Genomic DNA, 24,232 nt, shown 5'->3' on the forward strand with positions numbered 1-24,232 from the left:
GAGAAATATTAAAGTGACGCGAACGCTAGGCTTTACTGGAAACTGGAAAAAATTATCAATTTTCCAAAATTGGCCAAACTAGCATAGCGGTGTCGAAACGATCACAGGTGAAATAAATTTTTCAATTTTGAGATCAGCGCATCAAAATTTTTCAGAGTGTGTGAGATTATTTGTATCAAAAGATGAAGCTTTGAGTGTTCTGATTGCTCCTTGAAGTCGCTGAAATTTTTTTTTGATTTATAATTGATGAAACAAAATGTTACTTTTCCATTTTTTTTTATTTTTACCCCCTATTAGCGCATCTGTTGCTCTAGCTCTCCCAATCTTCAAAGAACACCTTCAACCCAGATAAAGTTTGACAGATTTTTTATATACCATCAAGAAGATGTTTTTGTCTTTAGGTCAAATGTGTAGAAAAATATTTCACCTGTAATTAATTTTACCAAAATTATAAAGATTTGATTTTGGGACTACTTTGACGGCTATAATTAAAATTTGGATGATAAATGCGCTATACATTTCGTTCTTTTAAAGAGTATGTGGAAAAATAATTTGAACTGAAGCAAAAAATTTGGTTAGAAGCCCTCATAGGCGAAGGACCGAATGGGCAAAAACAACAATCAGCTAATCAGATTTCAGTGTTTCCAAATTTGGAGAAAAAAAAATGTGAGAAACTCAAAGAAAGTAAGAATTTCTGTGGACTTAATATTAATATTGGTCGAATATGAAACGACAGAAAAACGCAAAACTTTCAAATTGTCATTGACCGCCGGCGTGTTGAAACAAATTTTATGTTTCAAGGGTTTAGTTATAAAGGAAGCAAAATACTGCTTCATTTAATTCTTTTTAATTGAACGGCAAATGAAAAGACTTTCAATTTTTAAAAAGATTTTTTATTTTTTTTATTTCGCCCATGGGTTTTTCGCCTATTCGGTTTTTCGCCCATAAGAATAGCCGCCAGAAAATTGCTCTTAATAATACGTTACTCGCGTGAAAAATATCATTTTATACTTAACGTAGCTTGTGGGGTGATAAAAAAAGAAATAGAAGACTTGACACTTTTTCGAAATTCAATTTTTTTCGCAACAAGAAGCTTATGAAATACAATAAAAGACAGTCAGAACATTCAAGATTTTGCTGTTATATGCAACTAGTCGTGTTAATGCGACTTTCGAGGAAAGCGGAATAATTAGATTCTGCCGATTTTTTATTCAGTCAGTTTTTGACTTTATAACTGAGCTGAGCAATTTTGACGGACGTTTTTTGCATCATCTAAAAAATTTTGTTATTCAAAGCTCAAAAAAAAATCCCAACTGATAATTTTTCATAAAGTTACAGGAGTTAAAAATGGCTATGAATTGAAGAAAAACTCAAAACAATTTTTTTTTCATTTATTTTGTCAAAATTTTAAACAAAAAACATTTCAATTGGCCTTAAAGTGAAGTCGGATTATTCAAGTCTTCGCTGTGATTTACGTGCAGTCTTGATTTATTCAATTAAGAATTGTTTTACTTTCCGCTAAGGCCTAATTAGGTCGAAACATGTCGCCTCAATTATCCCATATTGATAAAGGTAATAACATTAGAGGGAAAAAATACATTTTTAAATTTCTTTTTAATTTTGATTTCAGTCAAAAGTTTTTCAAAGTTATATTTTTCGGATTTCGTCGTTTTCAAAAACTTGTCTTAATTTGTAATATGAAAAGTCAAAACTTGTCTGCAGATAAATCATACCGAGCACAAATATTGGCATGACATGTATACAGAATGGCTCTCAACAGAAAGTATGCGTATGCGTATTGCTACTCATTTGTTGAAAACCTTTCAGAGCAATCAGAGCAGTTATGAATATGATGTTGCAGATTTTCACTTTCACCATCCAAAAGTTCATTTTGTCCTATTCTATCGGAAGAGTTCTTTTTTTCCCGACTTTTTAATTTTTTTAAATGTGTGTAAAAGGCAGTTTTGCCACATTTCTCGCAAAACTATTCATGCAATTCAAGTTTTTTGGCTCTTTTTCGTTTCCTCCCATCTGCGAAATTTTACCAGTAGACTTATTTTTCGCATTGTCCGATTGCTACAAAAATTGGTATGGAGACTGATTAGGCCGTGAAAAACATATTGGGTCTTCATACAAAACCTTGTAAAACCCCTCGTTACACCATACAACTGATGCTTCGCTGAGGATGGAGAAAGAAAAAATCCAAGTTTTTTCTATTCAAGTCACAGTAATGTTCAAAGTGATGTTCTCCTATTAACTCAAAGACAAAGTTCGTTAAGTTCAAAGAGAGATTAACAATCAATTTGTTACGATAAAAAAGGTACAAAAAACATCCGGGAAAATTTTAGATACGCTACTGCTGCCAGTAAAGTAAGTCTAAGTCAAAGCTATTGGCAAGAGAATTGTGAGCTAAGTTTTAGGCATAGTGATGAAATCTGGCCAAAAATTTAAACCGATTGCCTACAAACTTGATTGTCTATGACTATTGTGACTTAAAATCTACTCCTACTCGAGTTTCAGACATCATTCTGAGACCTGAACGTTCGACCGAAAAGTTCAACCAAGACTGCTTGTTTCAGTGCGATTGTTTTGAACGAATTTTAAACTCCATTGAAAAAATGGATAAAATTTACAAAAAAAAACAATTAATTTCAAAGTTTTTTCAATTTGTGTTTGTAAGTCATCCCCCTACACGCTATTTAAAGTACGATTAAATAATACATTTCGCATATAGCAAAGAATGGATATTTCAAAATAGTACAAAGGGGGGACTCTTCGGGTTGGCAGAGGGTCGAATCCCTGAGAAAACGGGCGTCCGAACCCCATCCTCCCCCTAAATCCGCGACTGCTGTACTTAGACAAATTTTTATCATCGTTCATGGAGTTTCTAACTTTCCTGTTTTCGAAGTTGGAACTATATTTCCCTCTCATGTTAGCTTGTAAAGAATTTTCATTGCTATGAAGAACTGATGCAACAGTTTAGACTATGTGAATTCTTGCAACTTATTTTCCCCTCCGCCTTTTGCAAAAGGAGGAGAGAGAAATAATCAAGATCCTCGGTGTTTGCTTTTCTTCTGGGGTTATTCCTCAGTAATTATTTTTTTTGTTTTTTGCAACCACAGTGGAGTCGATTGAGAGTCCAGTGAATGTATTCGATGGACAAGAAATTGTGGGTTCAGAGATGCTGCAGTTCTTCAACAAACACGTCAATGCCTCCATCAGAGGATTTACCATCTACGACCACCTCAAGAAACGCCACTGTTTCGAGCAATCTCAGGTTCTTTTTTCTGGAACCAGACAAGCTCTACTCGCTTCAAGCATTTGTATTCAATTAGCTGGGTTGATAGAAAGTTCTTCTCATACAATTCCCATTTATGGCCCATACATTTTATACATTCAAAGTACTGCATATGGTACTCTTTGACTAGCTTTCTCCTGGTTTGGTTTGCATTGGTTGCAACATAAATCCCCGACCTCGAACCTGGTCCTATTATGAAACTGTATGGTTATTAATGAGAATTGCTTGACTAGCATCCCGGCTTATTATTCATTTATAATGTAACTAGTAACCAATCATATTCAAGCTGACCAAAAAACCCTTGTGCGTGCTTGTTTTGAAGTGACTTCCTTCAAAGCGCAATAACCCAGTTAGCTTCTAAAAAATCAGAAACAGCCATGCAGTTTTTGGTAATTTACGATATAATATGTTCGGTCTAAAATAGTGCAAAATGTATACAGAGTTTGTAGGAACCATACACATCGTCACATTAATCATTGAATGAAAGCAAAGCATATTTTTTCTCCCATTTGCTGTTCGAAAATCATTGACGAACGAAAACTTTATCCCGAAAGCAGAACTTGGTTCTCAGGCTAATTTCTGGTCGATCAAATTGGTTTTAACGGAAAAAAAATGAGAAAATATACATTTTTGCCATCCAGGAAGCCAGCTTTTGAGAAAATCAACTCAAAGTAGCGTCATGAGAAAAAAGTGATTTTCGCCCTCAAGTTAAAATATCTTTGTAAAAACACATAAGATTTAGTTTTAAAAACTTACGAACAGCAGAAATGTTGTAAAATAGTACGTCGGAGAAACTATCGAGTAATGAGGAGTTGAAGTCGTGAGTGACGCTGAGCCTGCTTATGTTTCAGAATCTTTCGTGGCACATCTCAGAATGCGACTACTCGCTCTCGGCCATGTATCTGTACTTTCGCTGGACTCCACCCGACCCAAACTTTGACAGGGCTTACGAAACGCAGAAGAGCATAATGGGTTTTGACGTAACATTGGACGTGTTCCAGGTGGTCGAGAACAGTGGATTAGGATATATATATGTTGGTAATTTACAGTGGGCGCTATGGCCCAGTCTACAAACTGTAACAATATCCTTCGACAAAGTACAAAGCACAAATGAAGGTAAATATTTTAAAATTTTCTTTAAGATCTAGAACAAATTAACCCGCTTCTACTCACAATAATTCAGCCCTTTTATACCAATCAAAAGCGATGAATCAGCGGGGTGATTCATTGCGGGGGTGAATACACTGGACCGAAGCTAAACATAGGTCGGCATTCATTGCTGTTTCAGCGCTTTCATACCTCTTAATTAGTATTAAGTCCAACTCTAAATCAGCACTAAATCAGCAACGCAATTCCACCTAAACAACACTGAAAAAAGCTGGTTCATTCATGAAAAGAGCTGAATGACTCCCAAACAAACTGATATGGAGGACTTTGACACGTACTAGTGTATACTGAAGTAGCTTAACACTTGCCAGAGCAAATCCTTATCGGGGACTAGACTTTTTCCCAATAAACAACTTTTCTTACATATTGTAAGAAATTAGAAAATACGTGCAGTTGTTTACACGAGCTGTCATGCTCAACTTTGTGAGAATTCAATTGTAACTACCGAGCTATTAATTGGTAGTTATCAATTTCTTTCAAACAAAACAAAGAAAAAAGTTTCATGTTTTTTTTTCGGATTCAATTTTTTTGTCGATTTTTGTCCAATCAATTTCCGTTTCTGTTTTCAAATGCAGGTATGTTATCTGTTACGGTTTTAAAAAAATTTTTTGACACATGTTTTCAATTGAACTTTTTAAAAAAAAACTATAATAGAAAGGTGCTCTGTTATTTAGAAATATATCTACTCTGATTTTGAATATATTTTTTTAGTTTTTTTTTTCGAGCGAATGGTTTCTGCGTTGGCTATTTTGGCACTGCTGATGTCGGTTGTGGCTGTTTCAGATCATTGTTGACTGAGTTGATGACAAGCGGTTATGATGATTTCGGTTTTGGGTTCCATCATGATAATGATGCTTGTGAGTTTTTGCTGTTGGAGAGTAACCATGACTTGGTTGCTTGTTGTTTAAATTGTTGATTAGCAGCTAACCACCCATCTTCGCATATTGTAATGTTCAGGGGTTTGCTTAGAATTGTCGTGATGTTCAATTAGTGCTTAGCTCTGGCCGATTTTCGTGCAATGTGTGTTGTGATTTGTTTTAGTTGTTTTAAATGACCTTCGGTATTTATTTAATACCTGTTAATTAATTTAGATACGACCATCGGTCGATATGAGACAAAGTCAGTTGTCCTTTTAACACGTCTTAATTCACAAACTTCCTTTCTTTTATTAGTTTTATTCTTTTAAGTTTATGTACAGTAATTGTACATAGGTCTATAGCTTTAGAATAGTTTATTATGGCGCAGTCTAATGATTCGAACGTGCGTGGAATTCCCCCTTTGGCCTAATCATACCTAAGAGCCACCGCATGCCTGGACCCAATGGAGCGACCAATTTCAATTGACGATTATTGCTAAAGAAAATCTGGACTAAGAGAGCCTGCATGGGCCAGAGATTCCAGAAACGCAAATCCCCATTTTGGAAAAACCAACAGGTAGCGAGTCGGACACGGAAAAAGCCAACAGAGAGACGAGGAACAAAAACGCGATGAAACAGTACGAATCTGCCGAAGAAAAGCGAATTAACGAAGAAAAGAGGAAATTCAATGGAATGAGACGAACGGAGGCGGATCAGAAACTGCGCTCAATTTTACTTCTAGCCTTAGGGAGCGAAGGAAAAAGAGTCTTTTCACAGAAGAACCCGAGAGTCAAGATATTGGCAATAACATTCTCAGAGTTCTGGACTTTGCTTGACGCAACAGTGAACAAACCGCCCAACACTACGTTTGAAAGATACAAATTATTAAATCGGAAGCAGAAAGATCGTGAATCTAACGAACAATTCTGGTGAGCCCTGACGGATCTAGCTAGTATGTGTAACAACAAGCAACCCGACGAGGCAGAGTAGATAAGAGAAAATTTCATCTGTCATATGAAAACTGCAGATACCCAGAGGAATTTACTTTTAGCCACCATAAGCCCTTCGGAAGCACTTAATCAAAAATTGATTGACGAAAAGGGATATTTTAATCACCAAAAATTGACAAACATGGCGCAATTGTCGACCAATGGGACAACTTTTAAATCTTTTAACAATCATAACCAGATCAAGAAGGAACCAAGCCTGAACATTGAACGAAGTAATTCATGCATGAAATGTGGGAACGCATTCACGAAAGGGCACTTAAACGTCTGCCCAGCGAAGGACATAACCTGTAAAAATTGTATTTATAAAGGACATTTCGCCAAATTATGTAAATACCGTAATAAGAGACCCACTGTAAATACTGTAATGGATACTTATGTAAATACCGCGAATTTTACATACGTCCCTCCGAAAAATTTGTGGGCGGAGAACCAAGAATCGTGTGATGTAATAAATGCTTGGAACGAGTACGGACAGAGCGACGATGACGATTTTTCAGTGTTGAGCGTGAGAAGCATCTACGACAAAAACGGATTCGAAACGAAGAAACTCCTGAACATAGGCATTGGCTGGTATATGATTGTAGATATGAACATACCAGTAGATTCAGCAAGTCCCGTAAGCTTCTTAAAACAAAACGTGTTACACGAAATCAAACTAAGATATCCGAACTTGAAAATTCACCCAGTGGAGAAGAGGATAAAAGACTTGTTTGTGGATTCACTGACGACACGAACAATATCTTAGGAAAGATAATCGTTAGGACGCAATCCAATGGGTGGATCAGCAAAGAAACACCGTTCTTCATAACTGGCGGACATGAACAAAACGTTCTGGGGAATGACAACCTGCCCAAACTGGGTATAGAAGTGACGCAGAGAAAATGCCCCCAACCAATTTGCATGGTCAACCAACCTCCACTTGAGAGTGAGTACAAAAACTTACCGTCTTTATCTGACAAGATCTTTATTGAGTTCAAAGAACTATTCACTAGAGTGGGGAAAATACCTAACGATCGAAAATTAACACAATTCCACTCACCTTTTAAACCAGTAAAATCCACAGGGAGAAGGGTCCTGCTTCACTTACTCGCTGGGGTGAATGAAGAATTGAAAAGAATGGAGACTGAAGGCCGAATAATAAAATTAGAAAAATGCGACGAAGATCAGGCCAATTTTAATTACTCGGAAGATGGATGCTTCGATCAAGCTGTCTGTAGACTCCAAATTATTGAACGACCAAATTTTTAAAATTAAATACCAAATGCCGAACATTCACGAACTTATAGATAACGTGGACCTCCAAATCTCAGAGAAATCTAACGGGCGAGTTTGGTTTAGCAATCTGGACCTGAAAAATGCTTACAGCCAACTCAAACTATGCAAACAAACGAGTGAGCAGTGTAATTTTATTATAGTAGGCGGCAAAACTACTGGAACGTATCGATTTTTAACGGGATTTTACGGACTGGGGGACATGCCAAACGAATTCCAACGGGTCATGGACTCACTGATGAAAAGTATCCCTTTCACAAATTGTTACATAGACGACATTCTGGTAGCTTCGAGGGAATCCTTGGAAGAACACAAAGCAATAGTGTATAAACTCTAATCAATCTTAGATAAGAACAATATGGCGGTTAAATGGGGGAAATGCCCATTCTTCAAATCAGAAATTGAATGGCTTGGCTTCAGAATCTCCGGCGATGGAGTACGACCATTGGTGGGTAAAGCAGACCTAATAAAAAACTTGCCAATCCCCAAGAATATTTCCGAACTACGCTCGTTCTTCGGCTCGATAAACCAGTTTGTTAAATTTGTTCCTAATTTCATGACTCTAAGCTCCCCTCTTTGTCCTCTACTGAATAAAAAATCGGTTTACAAATGGGACAATGATCACTCATTAGCGTTTGAAAAATTAAAAGCAGAAATTTTAAATATAACACATAACACAAAACAGTCATTTTGATATAAAAGAGAAGATAAAACTGAAAACAGACGCTTCACACAACGGACTAGGTGCGACCCCAGAACAACTACAAGGAGACCAGTGGAAAACAAGTGCATTTGCATCTAGATTTTTGAACAACCATGAAATGAAGTACTCCACTAATGAATTAGAGTTACTGTGAGTTGTCTGGGCTTCAGAACACTTTAGAAACCACCTGTATGTAACTGAATTCCAATTAGTAACAGACCATAAAGCGTTACTATCAGCACTCTCAGCAAACCACGGGAATAAAACGATGCATAGTCGATTGACCCGTTGGGTGAATAGACTTTTACAATTTAATTTCAAAAAATCGCATTTACCGGGAAAAGATATGGGATTTACAGATCTTTTACATAGACTTTCTTAGGGCAAAGCCCTTCCAATCTCCCACTACGACGATGAATTTGTAGTCGCTTCAATCGACAAAATTCAGAAAATGCTATTAAATAGACCACACTCTAACTTTTCAACTGTAAATACTGTAGATAGGCCGGCGGTCGCTGTAAATACTTACTCTCTCGTTATACAACCCCGTCAGGAACAAAAAACTCAAGCGACGTAATTGGTCAAAACCTTTTAAACAGCTCTTTAGGATACTTCAATCTCAAGATTTTTGCCGCTATCATATCTTGTATCGCTCGGTCGATAAATAGTTTTCAAAATTACCATAGTCGGACAAAAAATTGTGCCTCAAATTGCCTACCCCTTGATAATTCGAAATTCAATTTTAAAAGCATTACCTTTACGGACAAAGTCCTCTTACGTTTTATCCTCGAAAACAGACAATTTTTACCATCTTCTAAAAAAGGCCAGACGTTCCAATATACAAATTTACTAAACCCCTATTAATTATCCCTGAAGAACATAACATTGCCCTCAAATTTCGAGACGACCGGCTTTCACCTGATCACGCAAACCACGTAAGAAGGTACAGGTCGGACTTAAAATTACCTATTTCCCCAATTCGCCCAGAAAAAATTGTTCAAGGAAACTGTTACAAATAATGACCAGGGAAGACAAAGTGCTGTGAGACTTGATCGAGACGATAAGACAAATCGACCAAGGGATATTCACGGAGCCTACATGAAAATCTATGCCAAAGACTTACACGTGAAGGATGATTTACTTTTTCTCGACAACAAACTAGTCGTCCCAGCCACTATCAGGGGAACTTTAAATTCTATGCTCCATGAGACTCATCCAGGACAGTTTGGGATGAAATCACTCGCCAAATGCTTGTGGTGGCCACACATTTATAGAGAAATTTACATTCACGGGAGATCGTGTAGTCAATGCTTGAAAGCTGGTAAGAACATTAAAGTTTTACTAGGTACCCACAACATTTCAAAACTTCCGACTTTGACATTTGCGAATGAAGAAATCAATCTGGACTTTGCAGGTCCGTTAGACGTGTTCTGGGGAAATAATAAATATATCTTGCTTTGCATTGACCGCTTTACAAAGTTACCTTCGGCCAAAATCGTAAACAATACTCCCGCAAAAAACGTGATTTCCTTCTTGAACGACTACTGTCATCTTCACGGATTCCAAAGAAAAACTAGAGTCGACCATGCGTCATGTTTTTATCTTCTGATTTCAAAAACTTCTGTGAAAAATTCAACATCGAAATATTTACTGTACAGTCGGCAATCACAGATCCAAAGGGCTAGTGGAAAGATTAGGTTATACGATCAAATCGAAGTTACTGGCAATGTCCTTCGAATTACCTAAGCCTCCATTAAACGCTTCGATCGAGAAAATTATTTGGAATCTGAGAATTTCGAAACAATCCGCTATCGGCTGTTTCCCTTTCGAAAAACATTTTAATAGAACGGCGAACACTAGGTTGAAAAACCATTTGTCCGATATTGATCACTTAGATAAAGGTAAAGATATCATGTCCAAACAACGGGCCAGCAACTGGGAACTCCATGACGGGCAGAAGATGGGTATCTGGATGAGGAAAAGCACAGCCCTTCGGACCCAGAAGACAATCTGCCACTAGCAAGGACCGTCACAACCAATCCAAACCCAGAGGGCAACAGAAAAGCTCCAATATCTCTCTCAAAGAGAAAAGCAGCCATGGGTGTTAATCCATATAGAAGGGTTACTAAGATGAAATACAGGGATCCGTATTGTAACTTGGTAAAGAAAGACATCATTGACTCATCAGAACATACCGTAACCCTCGACAACGGCCACATTTTACGCAAATCAGATCTGGCTATAAAAGGAAAAATACTGCCTGGTCCTAATAAAATCATTGCGACCCAAACACCCACCGGGCACAAACTTCACCCTCATTTGAGTTTAGCCGGAAAAAGGAAGCTCTCACCCCCGAAAAAATCAGTAATTGCACCCTCAGGGCAATCTGGACAAGGCACCTCAGGAGCAGACAGAAATATGTCGTTGACAGGTGCACCGACGAAGGTCAAGGCTACTCAAGACTTCACCCGAATTTCTTCGGATTCTTCCTGCTCATTAAACCTAAATTCGTGGGACGGGATAATTGATGATAACTTCGACGACGTGACCAATAAGAACGTACTGCAGAGCCACCAATCCGAATCTAACCAGGGCTTAAGCGTTACAGGTACCGCTGACTCCCCACACTTGAGTTCACAATTGACAGTGCACACCGACCCTCGGGAGATCATCAACATTCCCGACTCGGCCGAGGTGGAAGGGTCACAAGACAACTCTATCTTGATTGGCAGCATTCCGGAAACCACAGCCAACCCAACTACCCAACAACGGCATTCAAGACCACGCAGAAATGTGGGACCTCCACAATTTTACGAAAATCGTCGCTTTATCGACGTGGTCCTGGAAAAAGACGACACAGGGACGTCACTTTCTTCATTTACTACCTCTCCCGGCAAATCTAGGGCAACTTTGACGATTTTCTCTCCGTCGGATTTTCTAACACCGTTAGCAGAGGCCCCTCCCCGACAAACCCTCATTGTGGAAACAACCCTAACTTGGTCTACAAAGAATTCATGCCCTTCGGTCAGACCAGTAAATTCTCCAATCACGACCCTTTTAAATGAAAATTTGTCGGGATCGCATTCAGCTCTCCAGACCATTAAGGATTCACTGCACGAGTTAGACAATTGCAGCGAAATTTCCTCGACAACCGATTCGGAAAAGAAAGCAAAACTGGATGAATTTGATGAAAAATTTAATTGATTTTCATAACAAAATCTTTCTCCATACCTTACCCTCCGGTTTTAGTAGCTATCTGTAGGTACAATTGTACACGTTAAATGTACATGTTGTTGATTACCACTTAGCTTAGTTTTAGTCTATTTAGTTGTTCTATTTTGTAAATTTGTAAATTCTGTATATTCACCCTGTACATTGTACATTCTCTCTGACTTGTGGATACTATTTTGCTTGCTGTATTTTTACCTTCATGGCGCAGTTTGTAAAATTTTGTTCATACTCGAAGGGGGAAAAGGTAGTTAGTTAGTAAGCAGTTTTATTTTTTTCCCGAAGGGAAATGTTGTGATTTGTTTTAGTTGTTTTAAATGACCTTCGGTATTAAATTAATACCTGTTAACTAATTTAGATACGACCATCGGTCAATATGAGATAAAGTCATTTGTCCTTTTAGAACGTCTTAATTCACACACTTCCTTTTATTAGTTTTATTCTTTTAAGTTTATGTACAGTAATTGTACATAGGTCTATAGCTTTAGAATAGTTTATTAGTGTGACTTTGGTTGGTTATCAACCTCATTGCTTTTTCACGTGTTCTTGTGTTTAATTGTCCTGTTAATCAGATTCGGGGGTAGAAGGTTGTTGTGGTAGATTTACTTGATGTTGTTGCTGTTAAGAACTGACATTGATGTGGGTCGTTGTAGTAGTTCAAAACTGAGATAGTTTTTTTTTATGACGATAATCAATGCTGTCATTAGCTATCCGTATCAATCTATAAATTTTTTGTGGCATTTTACGAAGATAACCACGAGCCTGCTTGGTTCGTTTTCGTTTCTGAGGAAACAAAGCTGTAGAGCGCGTCCTTGCATTCAATTTTACAATATACCTCATTAAGTAGTGAGTTTTAAATAGTTCCGAAAGGCGCTTCTCTTTGCGAATGCCGAGTTGTAGTTATCGTGGCTGTTCTTTTAAAATCTTTCCTAGTTGTCAAAATGGAACTGAGTTCTCTGGCTGCTGGGATTCGTTTTCCGGTTTCAAAATTTTTCGGTTGTTGATAGTTTGACTGATGCATCTTCAATTGTAGTCGCTGGCCTAATCAGTTTTTGCTTTTTTGGAGCAACTATTTGTGTGCATTGGTTGTTAGAAATCTTTGATGGTTCGAAACTCCAGGCAAGGTGACTGTAATTGGTTTTTGTTGCTAATTACTGCATTTGGGTCGGCTGGTTCTACTATAATTTATAACTTTTGCTTCTGACTTTTGCTTAAGATTGCCTGACGCTGGCCAGCGCAAGTAAAATTATTGCTGCCGCTCGATGTTTATAATTAAACTTGTCTTCTCCGTTTTCCAACTTTATTGGTCCATCTAATTTCCGTCCAAGAGTTGTCTTCACTGCTTGTGCATCATTAACTGATTTTTTTGTCTGAAGTTTGAGGGTTTCAAATATCAATGCATGAGTTGTTGCTTTGGTTGGCTAGGGTGCTTTGATTAAACTATGATTGTGCTTCCTACAAATGCTCTCGAGTTTGACGGCTTCTGCTTCACTGAAGTTGATGGCGTGTTGATTAAAACGTTTTGCAGAGCAAATGCTGTCGAAATAATGATAAAAACGTGAAATATGAGATTTGCTATCATTGCGTCCATGATAAGCTAATCAAAAAATCCTCCAAAGAGGATTTTCCTACTGTGTTTTATTTCCTGTGTTTCCAAAAACTGAGCAGTCCTTCCGTTTGGTCCCGAAAAGCGTAAACGCCAATGAATCTATGGTGTTGTTGGAGGGCCACTGGTACTTACCTATTGAGTTGCTACAGGCGATTGTTTTTTCTCGAGTAGCTAGATGGCTTGATTGGTAAGACAGCTAGCTGATTTAGAACTGCCGGCGCTATTTTTGTCGGTTGTTGAGCAGTTTTGAACAGTGAAGTTGATTGCACTTGCTACATGTGTGATGTTCCCTAAATCTTATCTGAAAACTGAACTAATAATACAGTTGAATTAATAGTAAAGTTAAATAAGAAAGTAAAGATCATTGAATAGAAGGTAACTATAATCTTTCAATAGCTAACGAAGAGTGAGTCCTGGTTTTAGCACCACCAAGCTGTTATATCAATAGACATGATTGGCAGGTCTCTATTTCGCATTAACCAAATGATCTCTAACATGATGCTAACATGATGCATAGTTCATTCTTTCGTCCTCTACCCTAGGTGGTCAACTCACTACCACCACATTTCCCCCTCTCGAAAATTTCAGACAGCGCATGAAATTCAGTCAGAGGTTCACAGTAAACAATTTAATCAAAGAATTTAAAAGTTTAAAATATCAGAGAGTTTTCTTTACTTGTACTTGATCCGGCTTATTAATCGCGAACATTGGTCTCCTTAGTTTCCTCCTCGGTGATGGTGACGGTGTATTTCCTGATGACGACGGAAAATCTCCCGGTAAAATTGGACACGTTTGTAGTTTTTCCTCCCCCGATTTCTCCTCTATGTTCTTGACTGAATGTTTCAGTGGGCTTCCAAAGAACTGTGTCTGCCGCTTTCTTCTGCCCGACGACCTTGAGTTGCTCGAGACCTGTGAGTCTTTATCTCCGTCACCGCCTTTTTTCTCTCTTCTTTTCTCTGGTCTCGTATTGTCTGCTGTTTTGGTTTCCTCCGATCTCTTTTACGCCACTCCTGAAGTTGTCCCTATCTTCGTATCCGTCTTTCATTCCTTACTCTGTGAAGTAATCTTCTTCTCCGCTTCTGTTACTTTACATTGCTGGCCTTCCTCTGAGTTGCTTTGTGTTTTATTTTTCTCTGTTATTGGTACTGAGGATTTTGGACAGTCATTTCTTTCTAAGACCTGGCTCGTACCCTGCACCTCCTTTGTTGAGATTGGCACTGCGGCAATTGGGCATTCTTGTGTCGTTTGCGCGTCTGGCTTATTTGCTACCGCCGGTACCACATGCACCTCGTGCTCTGGAGAAGTACTCGAGGACATAGTCAGGTCGATTATTCCACCGCTCGGAACTTCTCGTAGTACGTTTGGCGACGCTATGTATCTGGATGCTAGAGTTGGCGGATTCTTCTTTGCTATCTTCGTCAATGAGGAAAATAACTTCACCGTCTTGGCTTGCAGTCTGTCCAATGTCGCGAATGGCAACCCCTTGTTTTCTGCATCTGAGTTCTTTGTCGACAATGAAACCGGCGAAACATCTGGTCTTGGCAAGATGTGTACTGGTCTATTTGGTCTAGTTGAATTGCACTGGTGTAATGGCTTCCTCGGTGTGCTTGCGGCTGGTGTCTTTGTACCTAAATCTGAAGAGTATACTGACTTGAATTTCGGTTCAAGCGATATGTGGTTCTTTCTAATTACTTTCCCATTTTCAGCGATGTAAGTATTGTTAGTGATTTTAACAATCCTTCTCTGTCCTTTGCTTAGATAAGATATGTTTTCCTAGTTGGCCTAGCTGTCGTCAGCTCCCCAGTAGGTTCGCGTCAAGTATATTGTGAAGGCCTGTAGTGAAAGACTTCCTGTCTGAAGTTACTAGAGCTTCTTGTGTCCTCTTTTCTCCGACCTTGCTTGCCATCATATTGACCGTCACTGTTTCTTCAGTCTGTTTGCTCTGAAGTTTGCGAGCATTCGGGCGTAGTTCGTCTGATTTCTGTTTACGGTTGTGATTCTTTTCCTCTTCCTGCTCGTGGTTATCCACGAGCAGGAAGAGTTATATGTGGTTTAATAAACCCATAAAAGATCTCAGTTGTTTCAGAGATTTTGGCGGTTATAATGCAATAACTGCTTCTATCTTCGATTGTTTTGGCCTCACTCCTGTCTCATCAATGTCGAATCCCAGCCAGGTTCATTTGGTTTTTGAAAATTCGCATTTACTGAGTTTTAATGCGAATCCTTCTTTGTATAATCTTGACAGAACATTGTCAACTATTTCCTTATTTTCGTAACTGAGCCTTTTGATACTTTTAAAACGTCATCTTAAAATAGAAAATTTCTTGAATCCCTTCGATTGAGTTGTCCATTGCCTTCTGAAATTCATTCGGCTTGTCTGTTAGTCCATAAAATCCGGTTTAAAATCTGTATGTTCCGGTGAATTCCCAGCGTACTATGCTGAAATTACAGCGTTTGCCCTCTGATTTAGATGTGATTATTTGGGCTGCTGAATCAAGGATTTCTCGTAGATTTGGAATTTGAAACTTGTTTTTATAAATCTGTGAATTCATTGGTTTTGCGTCAATTGCTAATTTCACTGTCCCATCCTGTTTGCTGTTATGACTACTGGAGCTACAAATTTGTCACTTGTGCATTTGTCAAGTTTTACTATGTGGCCTTCTCTTATAAGTTTCTTTATTTCTGCTCTCACTTTTTGTATATGAATTGGCGCCCTTCTGCTTTTTTCCTGAATCGGTATTAGTAGTGATTTAAATAAAGTGAACACCTTGGGGTTCTTTGAGCGCCCCAATCTTTGAAATACGTCGTTGTGTTTTTTAACAAATGTGTTCTTCCAGAAAATTGATTCGGCTGATTCGTCTTCATGCTCTTCTGAGATAGTTTTTACTGAAATTTTTGGAGGTTTAAGTTGCGTTGTTACTATCCCTAGTTCTGGTTGGGTATCTAATCCTAATAGGCATCTGGTTCTATTCTCGGAAATTGAAAATTTTGCGCCTTCTAGTTTCCAACCATCTGAATAGATATCAATTTCTAGTATTCCGAAAAATTTTATGGGTTTACGGTTGTAGTCGACGTACGTTGTGGTTAACGGGTTGTTATCTAGGGATATAGTCTTTGTGTTTGGATCTTTTGCTAATAGTGTTCCTGCCGTGCGTTTATTGACAAAAGAGGCTGGACTTCCAGTGTCAAAAGTGGCGCTGAAAAATGAGCCTCTTGTTTTTAGCGTTGTTCTAAGGCACTTAGTTTTCCGGGTTGCAGAGTTGATTGCTTCTAAATTCTTGACCATTTCCATTTGTAGTGATGTTTCCAATCTCTTTAGGACTGAATAATTTCCTTCGCTGTCTGAACCATTGAAGTTGCAATCCTCTTCTTCGTCGGGTTCTGGTTGTTCGACATTGGCAACTTGCGTACTGTTACTGCATTTAGCGAAGTGTCCCTTTGTTCCACAACTTCTGCTCCTCTGACTTTGCATTTGGTGTTGTGTTCAGGTGTGAGTCTTCTCCCACATAAATAACACCGTTTGAATTGAAGGTTCGACTGGTCTTGTTGGTTCTTGGGTTTAAAATTTCTTTCCCTAGCGCTCTTTCATTCTGTTTTGAACGTTGTTTTTCGTTTGGATGGACATTAGTGGTTGTTGCTTATTCCGAAATTGATTAGATGAATCTATGAAGTTCATTGAATAACTTGCTGTAGACGGATTCTGCTTTTGGAGAATATTCGCTGTTATGTATCCCTCCTCCTGTAGCAACGCCGATTCGAGGGTGTCGTCTACTGTAGCTCCTGATCTGATGCAAAGTTCTCTTTGTATGTCAGAGAATCTCATTTTTGCGATGAATATGTCGCGGATAACTTCTTTTTCGATGTCCTCCGTCCATCCACTTTTTGAGGCTTGACCTGCTTGGTGAAGTTAAAACGATTCGAGGCTTTCTCTGTCCCCATGTGATGCGTTGTAAATTTGCATACTTTCAATGATGTAATTCTTCTCACGTCTGAATAATTGTTCACAGGCGTCGTGAAAGAATTTGAATTTTACTTAATTGAGATTGACGTGTGCGTGTTGTTGTAGGAATCTTTTCTTCCCTTCGTTTCCAAGGGCGAAGAATAGCCTCGGTTTTATCCGTGCATCTGCTTCGTGATAGTATACATTTGGAGTTATTTTGGGTCCCTTCTTTCATCGTTCTTTGTTTGCTTCGTTTGTTTTCCTGACTGCCGCTTTGTTTCTTGCGGTACTGTTTTCCGCTTCTTCCGTCGTTTGTGAAGTTGGAATCGGTTCAGGTTTTGGCGAAGGGTCGTCATGTACTGTTGCCGGGTCTGAAAGGAGAATATTCAGGTCACAGTTCTCCTTGAGTGATACAGCGAGAAAGAATTGACCTATCAACGCCTCCCAAGGATAAGGAGGTTTGGCTGACGGTTTACCCCAGAATGAAGGGACTCCTAGCAGTTCCGTCCTATCTTCTGAAGAAGAAACCGTTGGCTGCGCCATGGGATGTTCCCTAAATCTTATCTGAAAATTGAACTAATAATAGCAAAATTAAATAAACAAGTATTGATCATTGAATAGAAAGTAACTATAATCTTTCAATAGCTAACAAAGAGTGAGTCCTGGTTTTAACGCCACCAAGCTGTTAGATCAATAGACATGATTGGCAGGTCTCTAATTCGCATTAATCAAATGATCTCTAACATGATGCTAAAATGATGCATAGTTCATTCTTTCGTCCTCTATCCTAGGTGGTCAACTCACAACCACCACAACATGTAAACAGTATTGGAAAATTTTCTAACTGAAGTTGTACGAGACAGTTTTCACAGCATGTTTCTCGTTCATATAGCGATTTTTTGTTTTCATCTGTGTTAGCAATGAGATCAGGCCAGGCTGTTTGTTTCTCAAAAGATAAATTCGCTCTTTTCTGCGGAAAAAGAGCAGTAATTGGACGTTTTCGCTGATTTCTGGTGTTAATTTAAGTGCAATTGATGTCATTTTAAATCGCATTGATATCTGATTGGTTTTTCTATTTCCTTTCAATTATATTTATTTCTTTTGTCGTTCTAATGATATAGTCATCTCAATAAAATCTCTCTGACAGACAGCTTTTTCTTTCGTAGATAACTCATGAGATGGTTAGTTGAAAGACACATTCATTTCATTCATCATATTTTTTGTGGTAAAAGGTTAAAGAGCCAAAGACAACAATTTCCAGCCTAATTTACTTGGTGCAGAGTCTCTTTTGTGCAAAAACCTGCCATCCAGGGCAGTTGTTCAGACAAAAGTGCTGAGAGCATTAGAAAAAAAAATAAGCAAAGTTAGTAGATAATGGTACCAAAAGCGATTTCAACAAATAATGAACATCAAGTAAAAGCAAAAGTGGCGGCGCTTATTTAAGGAAAGCGGGTCAAAATGTGAAGATGTTGGTCCCTAGCTTAAGACCACATAAAGAAATAAGAGAGGGTTTACTTTGATTTTTTTCCAGTGAAATGCGAGACTCCTGAGGGCGAATATATCGGAGATGATCCCGAGAACATTTTGGAAGGGATGAGAGTGCGGAGTCTTGGTGTCACTCGTTTCATGTATCGCCGACCAGGAATTGGCTGGGTTTGCTTCAAGTGGTCATCTGGCAACACGGAATGGGAACAGCAAGGATCATGTCCTGGTCTAAACGAGTACTATTACTTGTGTCTCACAACTCAGGACAAAGGGATCGTGACAGCTATTAATAGAAAGTACAGAGAAGACGAGTTGGGAGAAGATGTCATGGTCTTTGGGGAGCCTAATTTGTGGGCGAGCAATGGGGACGCGGGCAATCTTTACGGGTTGCGACATCTGGGAAACGCTATTTTCCACACACTTTACGACTACAGAAAAGTCAGTCTGGTTGCTGACCACACACATCTGGATGACCTGGACAGTAAGACAAACTTTCATCTTTCTAGATTCTTAGCCAGCAAAAAATAGTAAATACAAGGAGGAAGGGTGTAAAAAGAAAAGACGGAGAAGAGCCATCACAGATAATAAATGAAAGAGTTACAAAAGCATAGCCGATTGAAGCAGGCGGGAACAGGATCGGGTTACCAAAAACGATCGGGAGGTCGGGTTCAGGCCCGTGGTACGGGTGCGGACGATGTTTTTGACCCCAGAATCGAAATAATTTCGCATGTTTTTTTTCTTTTTAACATTTTATTCATAAACACTTGAGTTTTGTTGTCGCAGATTTTCTGTGCTATTTATTTGAAAAAAGCTAAGAAAAAAATGAAAAAAGCTGCAAAGTTCACGAACTTTTATTTTTACCAACTGGAATTCCGGTGTTCCAAAAAAACTAATACAGAGTATAAATTCGAATTATGCAGAACTGCTACAGAGCAAAAATGAATATAACAGTACTGCAGCAATATTCCAGTTCTGCAACCAGTAGCAGATTTAGGGGCGGGGTAAGGAAGGTAACGTCTTTTTTGCATTTTTTTCAAAGTTTTGCTTGCGGAGCAGAAATTTTTGTGGGGTCTTTATAATTATTTGAGAAAAGTTAGAAAATCAGTGTGGTCGACCCAAAAAAATAAACAAAACTTTTCAAAATTCCCATCCTCAACAAAACCCTAAATCCTTGTTGTGCTGGACAAGTACTGAGTTCATCAGCTGGCTCGCGACCTCCCAGTGGCTGTCTATGAAACTAACAATGAAATTAAAGCAAGATGACCGTTTTCTTAAGTGAGCTTAAAAGAAATGAAAATTGAATTGCCGAATTGTTTCATTTGATTAATTGATATTTGGTAATTTTGCTGGAAAAATTAACTACAATTCGCAAATTGTTTAAAGATCCCTTTTTTGCACTTTACTATAAACCAGTCTTTTGCTAGAATGTTGCACCTATAACTTGTTACAAAAAAAAATTTGTTGGAAATTTTTTTAGGTTACGTTTTCTTAACGTTTCCTATTTTTGAAGAGTGCTTGGAAAAATTCTCCAAAAATAATCATTTGGTATCAAAATTCTTCTTTTGGAACATATCTCTTCTCCAAAAACTCCTAGTTTTTTGGTTTTGATGAAGCAGTTAGTGTCGATGCAATTGAGGGTTTCCAGCAAATTACGCCCAACGAAGCAGCAGAAAGTTTATGGAAAAAAAATTATTCGTAAGGCAGAGGCGCCATTGCAAAGGTGCCATCACAGAACAGAACGATGAAGAGCTTATAAAATGCGGAAGAAAGTTTTGGTATCAAAAATTGACGCAACATCAATTTTGTTTGTTTTATCTCGATCAAAAGTTTATTGTGTGTGTTTACTTGTTGTTCCGACCATTAAAAAGGGGATAGGAACTTTGTATTTGGGTGTTTTTTTTCCACGCAAAATTAAAGACCACAAAAATTCATTGGATTGGGTGGAGTGATTCAACAAATAAAAACTTCCAGTCCTGATTCGAATGACAGTAAAAATGTTCAGAAATGTTCCACCGTCGACAAAAATTGGTCTGAAAGTTTGAGTTTTGATTTCAAAAAAGTAAGGCAAGCGAGCAAAGTTAGAGTTTTTAGCGCCTTTTTGGATTAAAAAATTTAATAAAAAAATTCAAAATATTTTCTGCAAAGGAAATTAAAAACAACACGCACGAAAAACAACACTAATTTGAAAAAAAAACCACGATGAAAACTACAATAATTTTTTTTTAAATGGTCGGAACATTCTGTGCTACTTGCACAGCAACCAGCTATCCTTGTTGTCTTTTTGAAATATACAGATAACTTGCAAGTAGATTGATCTTCGACGAAATCAAGATTGTTTCACTCCAATAAAATACTGTTTTTGTCTTTTGAACAACTAATCATTGATTTTACCATGATTTTTGTGTTTAAAAAAGGAATGTTGAATGAAAATGTTCAGACTGTACTTTAAAAGAATTAAGCTTGTAAAGCGATTGGTTTCAGTTTTTTCTTGCCCCAAACCAAATGGATTGTGGCTGTTGCTTTATTTTTCTGAGAAAACACAAAACATTCACTGGTCATGGAATTTCTCAAATTTTTCAAAGTTTATGCGTGTCAATGTTTTTGCTTCTCAAGTGGTGGCTCTCATAAGTATGTTTCAGAAAGGATTCTTTTTGATCTCACTACCAGTGAAGCTCCTTTAGTTTTTGTTTGGTTTTAGGGTTTCTAGTAGTCAGTTTTTTTTATATTGCTAGTTACAAGAAAAGCAATATTTGGCTTCCGAATCTTCGTCTCATCTGCTGAAAAAAAGTTAAAAACGGATCATTTAATGTGCTAAAGTTTTGTTTGACTTCAATCAACCACAAATGAGAATAATTTACTATCGTAGTATGATGGTTAACAACTCACCACTAGATTTCCACTAGATTCTGTAAAAACAAAAAAGAGTAATTACTCGCCAGCATAATTTAAAACAATTGGTTGGAGATTACCAGACCTTGCGACATGTTTCTAATCCTTTTAAAAACGCAATAATTTTCAGACCAAAAAACTTATATTAAGAAAAGACACGCCGGCGATTTGTTGAAACAGTGTAGACAGATTGAAAAAAACTCAAAAAATAACTATTGGATTAAACAAAACAATGTGATGTGCTACACATGATATTGTCAATTAATTTCAAAGAAAGATAGAAAAAAAAATTTCGTTGAAAATTTAATCACAATATATAAGCTGTTTTATAACTATTTACCCTAAGAGTACGAATTATAATTCCCTTACTACCAAAATAGATTTTCAAAAAACATATTCTCGATCAAGATATTAACTAACAGATTTTTAACATATACTTTGAGCTGTTTATCATTTTATAAATGAGGTTTTGAATTATGTTTTCATCAATCTTAATAATTACATTAAACAACACTCTTATACTGTTTTTAGTCATCTCAGCGATTCTTTGCTTTTTGTCACTACTGTTTTGAGGACCCTTAATCTGTTAGAATGTGAGTTTTAAAAATCTGTTTTGGTTTTTGCCTACTTCAAATCATATTTTTGTGAAACACTTTGTAATATTTCTGCTAAAAGGCTAATCAGTTGTTTTAGTTTAATTTCTTTTTTGCAAGTAATTTCCGCTCACATCGTTCCTCATATACACTGTCAATTTTTCTAAGAGTTAAGCATTGTCTCCATAGAAAACCTGGTTTTTCTCTTAGTCTTCAAAAACAGTTTTGTTGGCTGTGCAGTATATAAGGGCTCCATAATCGAATACAGGCCTAACATAGGTGTAGCATATTTCAAGTAATTGTTTCCTTGTTAAAGGATTTTTTCGACAATTTGAGCTGTATGAATAAATTGACTTTTTTGAAGGCTAATGGTACTCTGTGTGGTTCCAGTGTCTGGTGTAACTGAATAAGTTTGTTTGCTGATCAACTGAGGTTGCTGTGTGTTTTCTTATGTCTAGGGTGCTAACTTTTTCAATACCGAGCGTCATTTTTAAAGTAACTAGTTTTCGTCAAATGCAGTAGTAAGCACAATGAATTGATTTGCTGTGTTAGTCAATGAGTTATTTATTAGGAATTGATTTTCTATAATGATTTGTTTCCTGAAAAGTTTGTACGGTCAGTTTCATTTACGTTAAGTGAACTAATCAAGAATTCCTGTTTGCTACCAGTCAAGACATAATTTAGACAAAAAAGCTTTTTTATCATGGATATTCAGCAGCAGACAAGTGATCGCATCAGCCAAGTTTCTGATACGAATGTGAGAGATTCTTTGTTGATGAAAGCTGTCAGTCAATCAGGTGCCTGTTTGAGTAAACTCGCAGAAAAATTGGGCAATTTACAATTTAGGTGCTACAATTTGAATGAGTAATTGAGGTTTTCTACTCTCTAAAGCCTTAAACAACCTATTCTGATCAAATTCTTTCTTTCCATCAGAAAAAAAATGCGACTGAGTTTGATGAACAACAAAATTTTGAGGAGATGAGCTTGTTCTTCTGGAATATAAAAGTCACTGAAGTTTGCCTACAAATTTTTTACGCCGCAGGTACTAAAAACGTAACTAATCATTTTGCAAACTAATTGAGCAATTTATGCATAGTTATTGGACAAGTTTTCACCGAAATTTTTCAAAAAAATAGAGCGAGTATTTTCCTTCTACTGAGTCGGATATTAAACAAGGTTTGAATTGAGCATGAGTATTTTCGATACGTGAAAAATATTTTGTGCCCAATTTTTAAACATATGCAAAAAGCTACCAACAACCTGCAGTGACTAGCAAGCAAATGTTTCCGACCACATAGGAGCCGAAACCTGAAAAAGATCTTACTTTCCTAATTTTCAAGCTTTCTCTCGTAGAAACACACGCTTTCTCTCGGTTTTTATGAAAATAAATTTGACTTAAATTCACCACAGCATCACGAAAAGTAGAAAACTGTGGTTAGATAATTATCCTACCTAAGTAAGGTTGTTATCGTTAACTTGAAAAAACCTTGGTGACAACATTTTTTTTCCAAAGTAAAAGGCATCAACCAAATATTCGATTAAAGTGTTTTACTTTCATCAAAAACGGTCTTGTTTTGCTTTTCTAAAACCAAAAAAATAGCAAATCTTATAAACTCCCAAGTAAACCATGCCAATTTTCGAAAAAAAATATCCTAAAATTTTTTTCCTGAGTACTGGCTCTTGAAAACAAAAAGTGCTTAAATTAGTTTTTTGCGCAGTAGTTCCTTCTTTTATCCGAAGACAGGCGACATTTTCAAGGTGCACCCAACTATGTTTGTTGTTCTTTTTTAGAAAAAAAATCTGATGTCAGGCAATTTCAATACTAATTGATTAACACAATATTCTCAATAGGTTGTTAGCACAGCAAGTAACAAGTGTTTTTAACTTGCAATTACAGCAACAATATGGCAGCTTTAAACAAAGTTTTGTAATTGTGGCGTCCCTGTATAGTTATTAGGAACTAATTTTTGCCAATTTCTGTCATTTTCTGTCATTCTTATTTTATCTGGTTTTTCTCTTTCCTGCTATTGTAACTCCGTGAATTTCAGCCGACCTTTTTTTTGAAATTTTTTACTTTATTCGTTTTATGATCGTTTTCATCAATTTCGATTATCCAAGAGATGAGAAAGCTCTCTAAATGCGACTCTGAGCGAATGGAAATAAAAACTTTCAAAATGAATTG

General features: G+C 37.4%; 1 protein-coding gene across 1 annotated transcript in view; it reads left to right on the forward strand.

Moving 5' to 3' along the window:
• Positions 1 to 1,541: 1,541 nt before the first annotated feature.
• LOC134839717 (uncharacterized) overlaps positions 1,542 to 24,232 on the forward strand; it is a 59,768-nt gene continuing 37,077 nt past the window's right edge. Inside the window, exons 1-4 of the mRNA XM_063855339.1 lie at positions 1,542 to 1,572; positions 3,123 to 3,277; positions 4,150 to 4,414; positions 18,615 to 19,049. Of these exons, the coding sequence (XP_063711409.1) occupies positions 1,542 to 1,572; positions 3,123 to 3,277; positions 4,150 to 4,414; positions 18,615 to 19,049 (886 nt within the window). The remainder of the gene's footprint in view (positions 1,573 to 3,122; positions 3,278 to 4,149; positions 4,415 to 18,614; positions 19,050 to 24,232) is intronic.

The sequence above is a fragment of the Symsagittifera roscoffensis genome, chromosome 2 (genome assembly GCF_963678635.1).
Source record: "Symsagittifera roscoffensis chromosome 2, txSymRosc1.1, whole genome shotgun sequence".
In the NCBI taxonomy this organism is placed as follows: Eukaryota; Metazoa; Xenacoelomorpha; order Acoela; family Convolutidae; genus Symsagittifera; species Symsagittifera roscoffensis.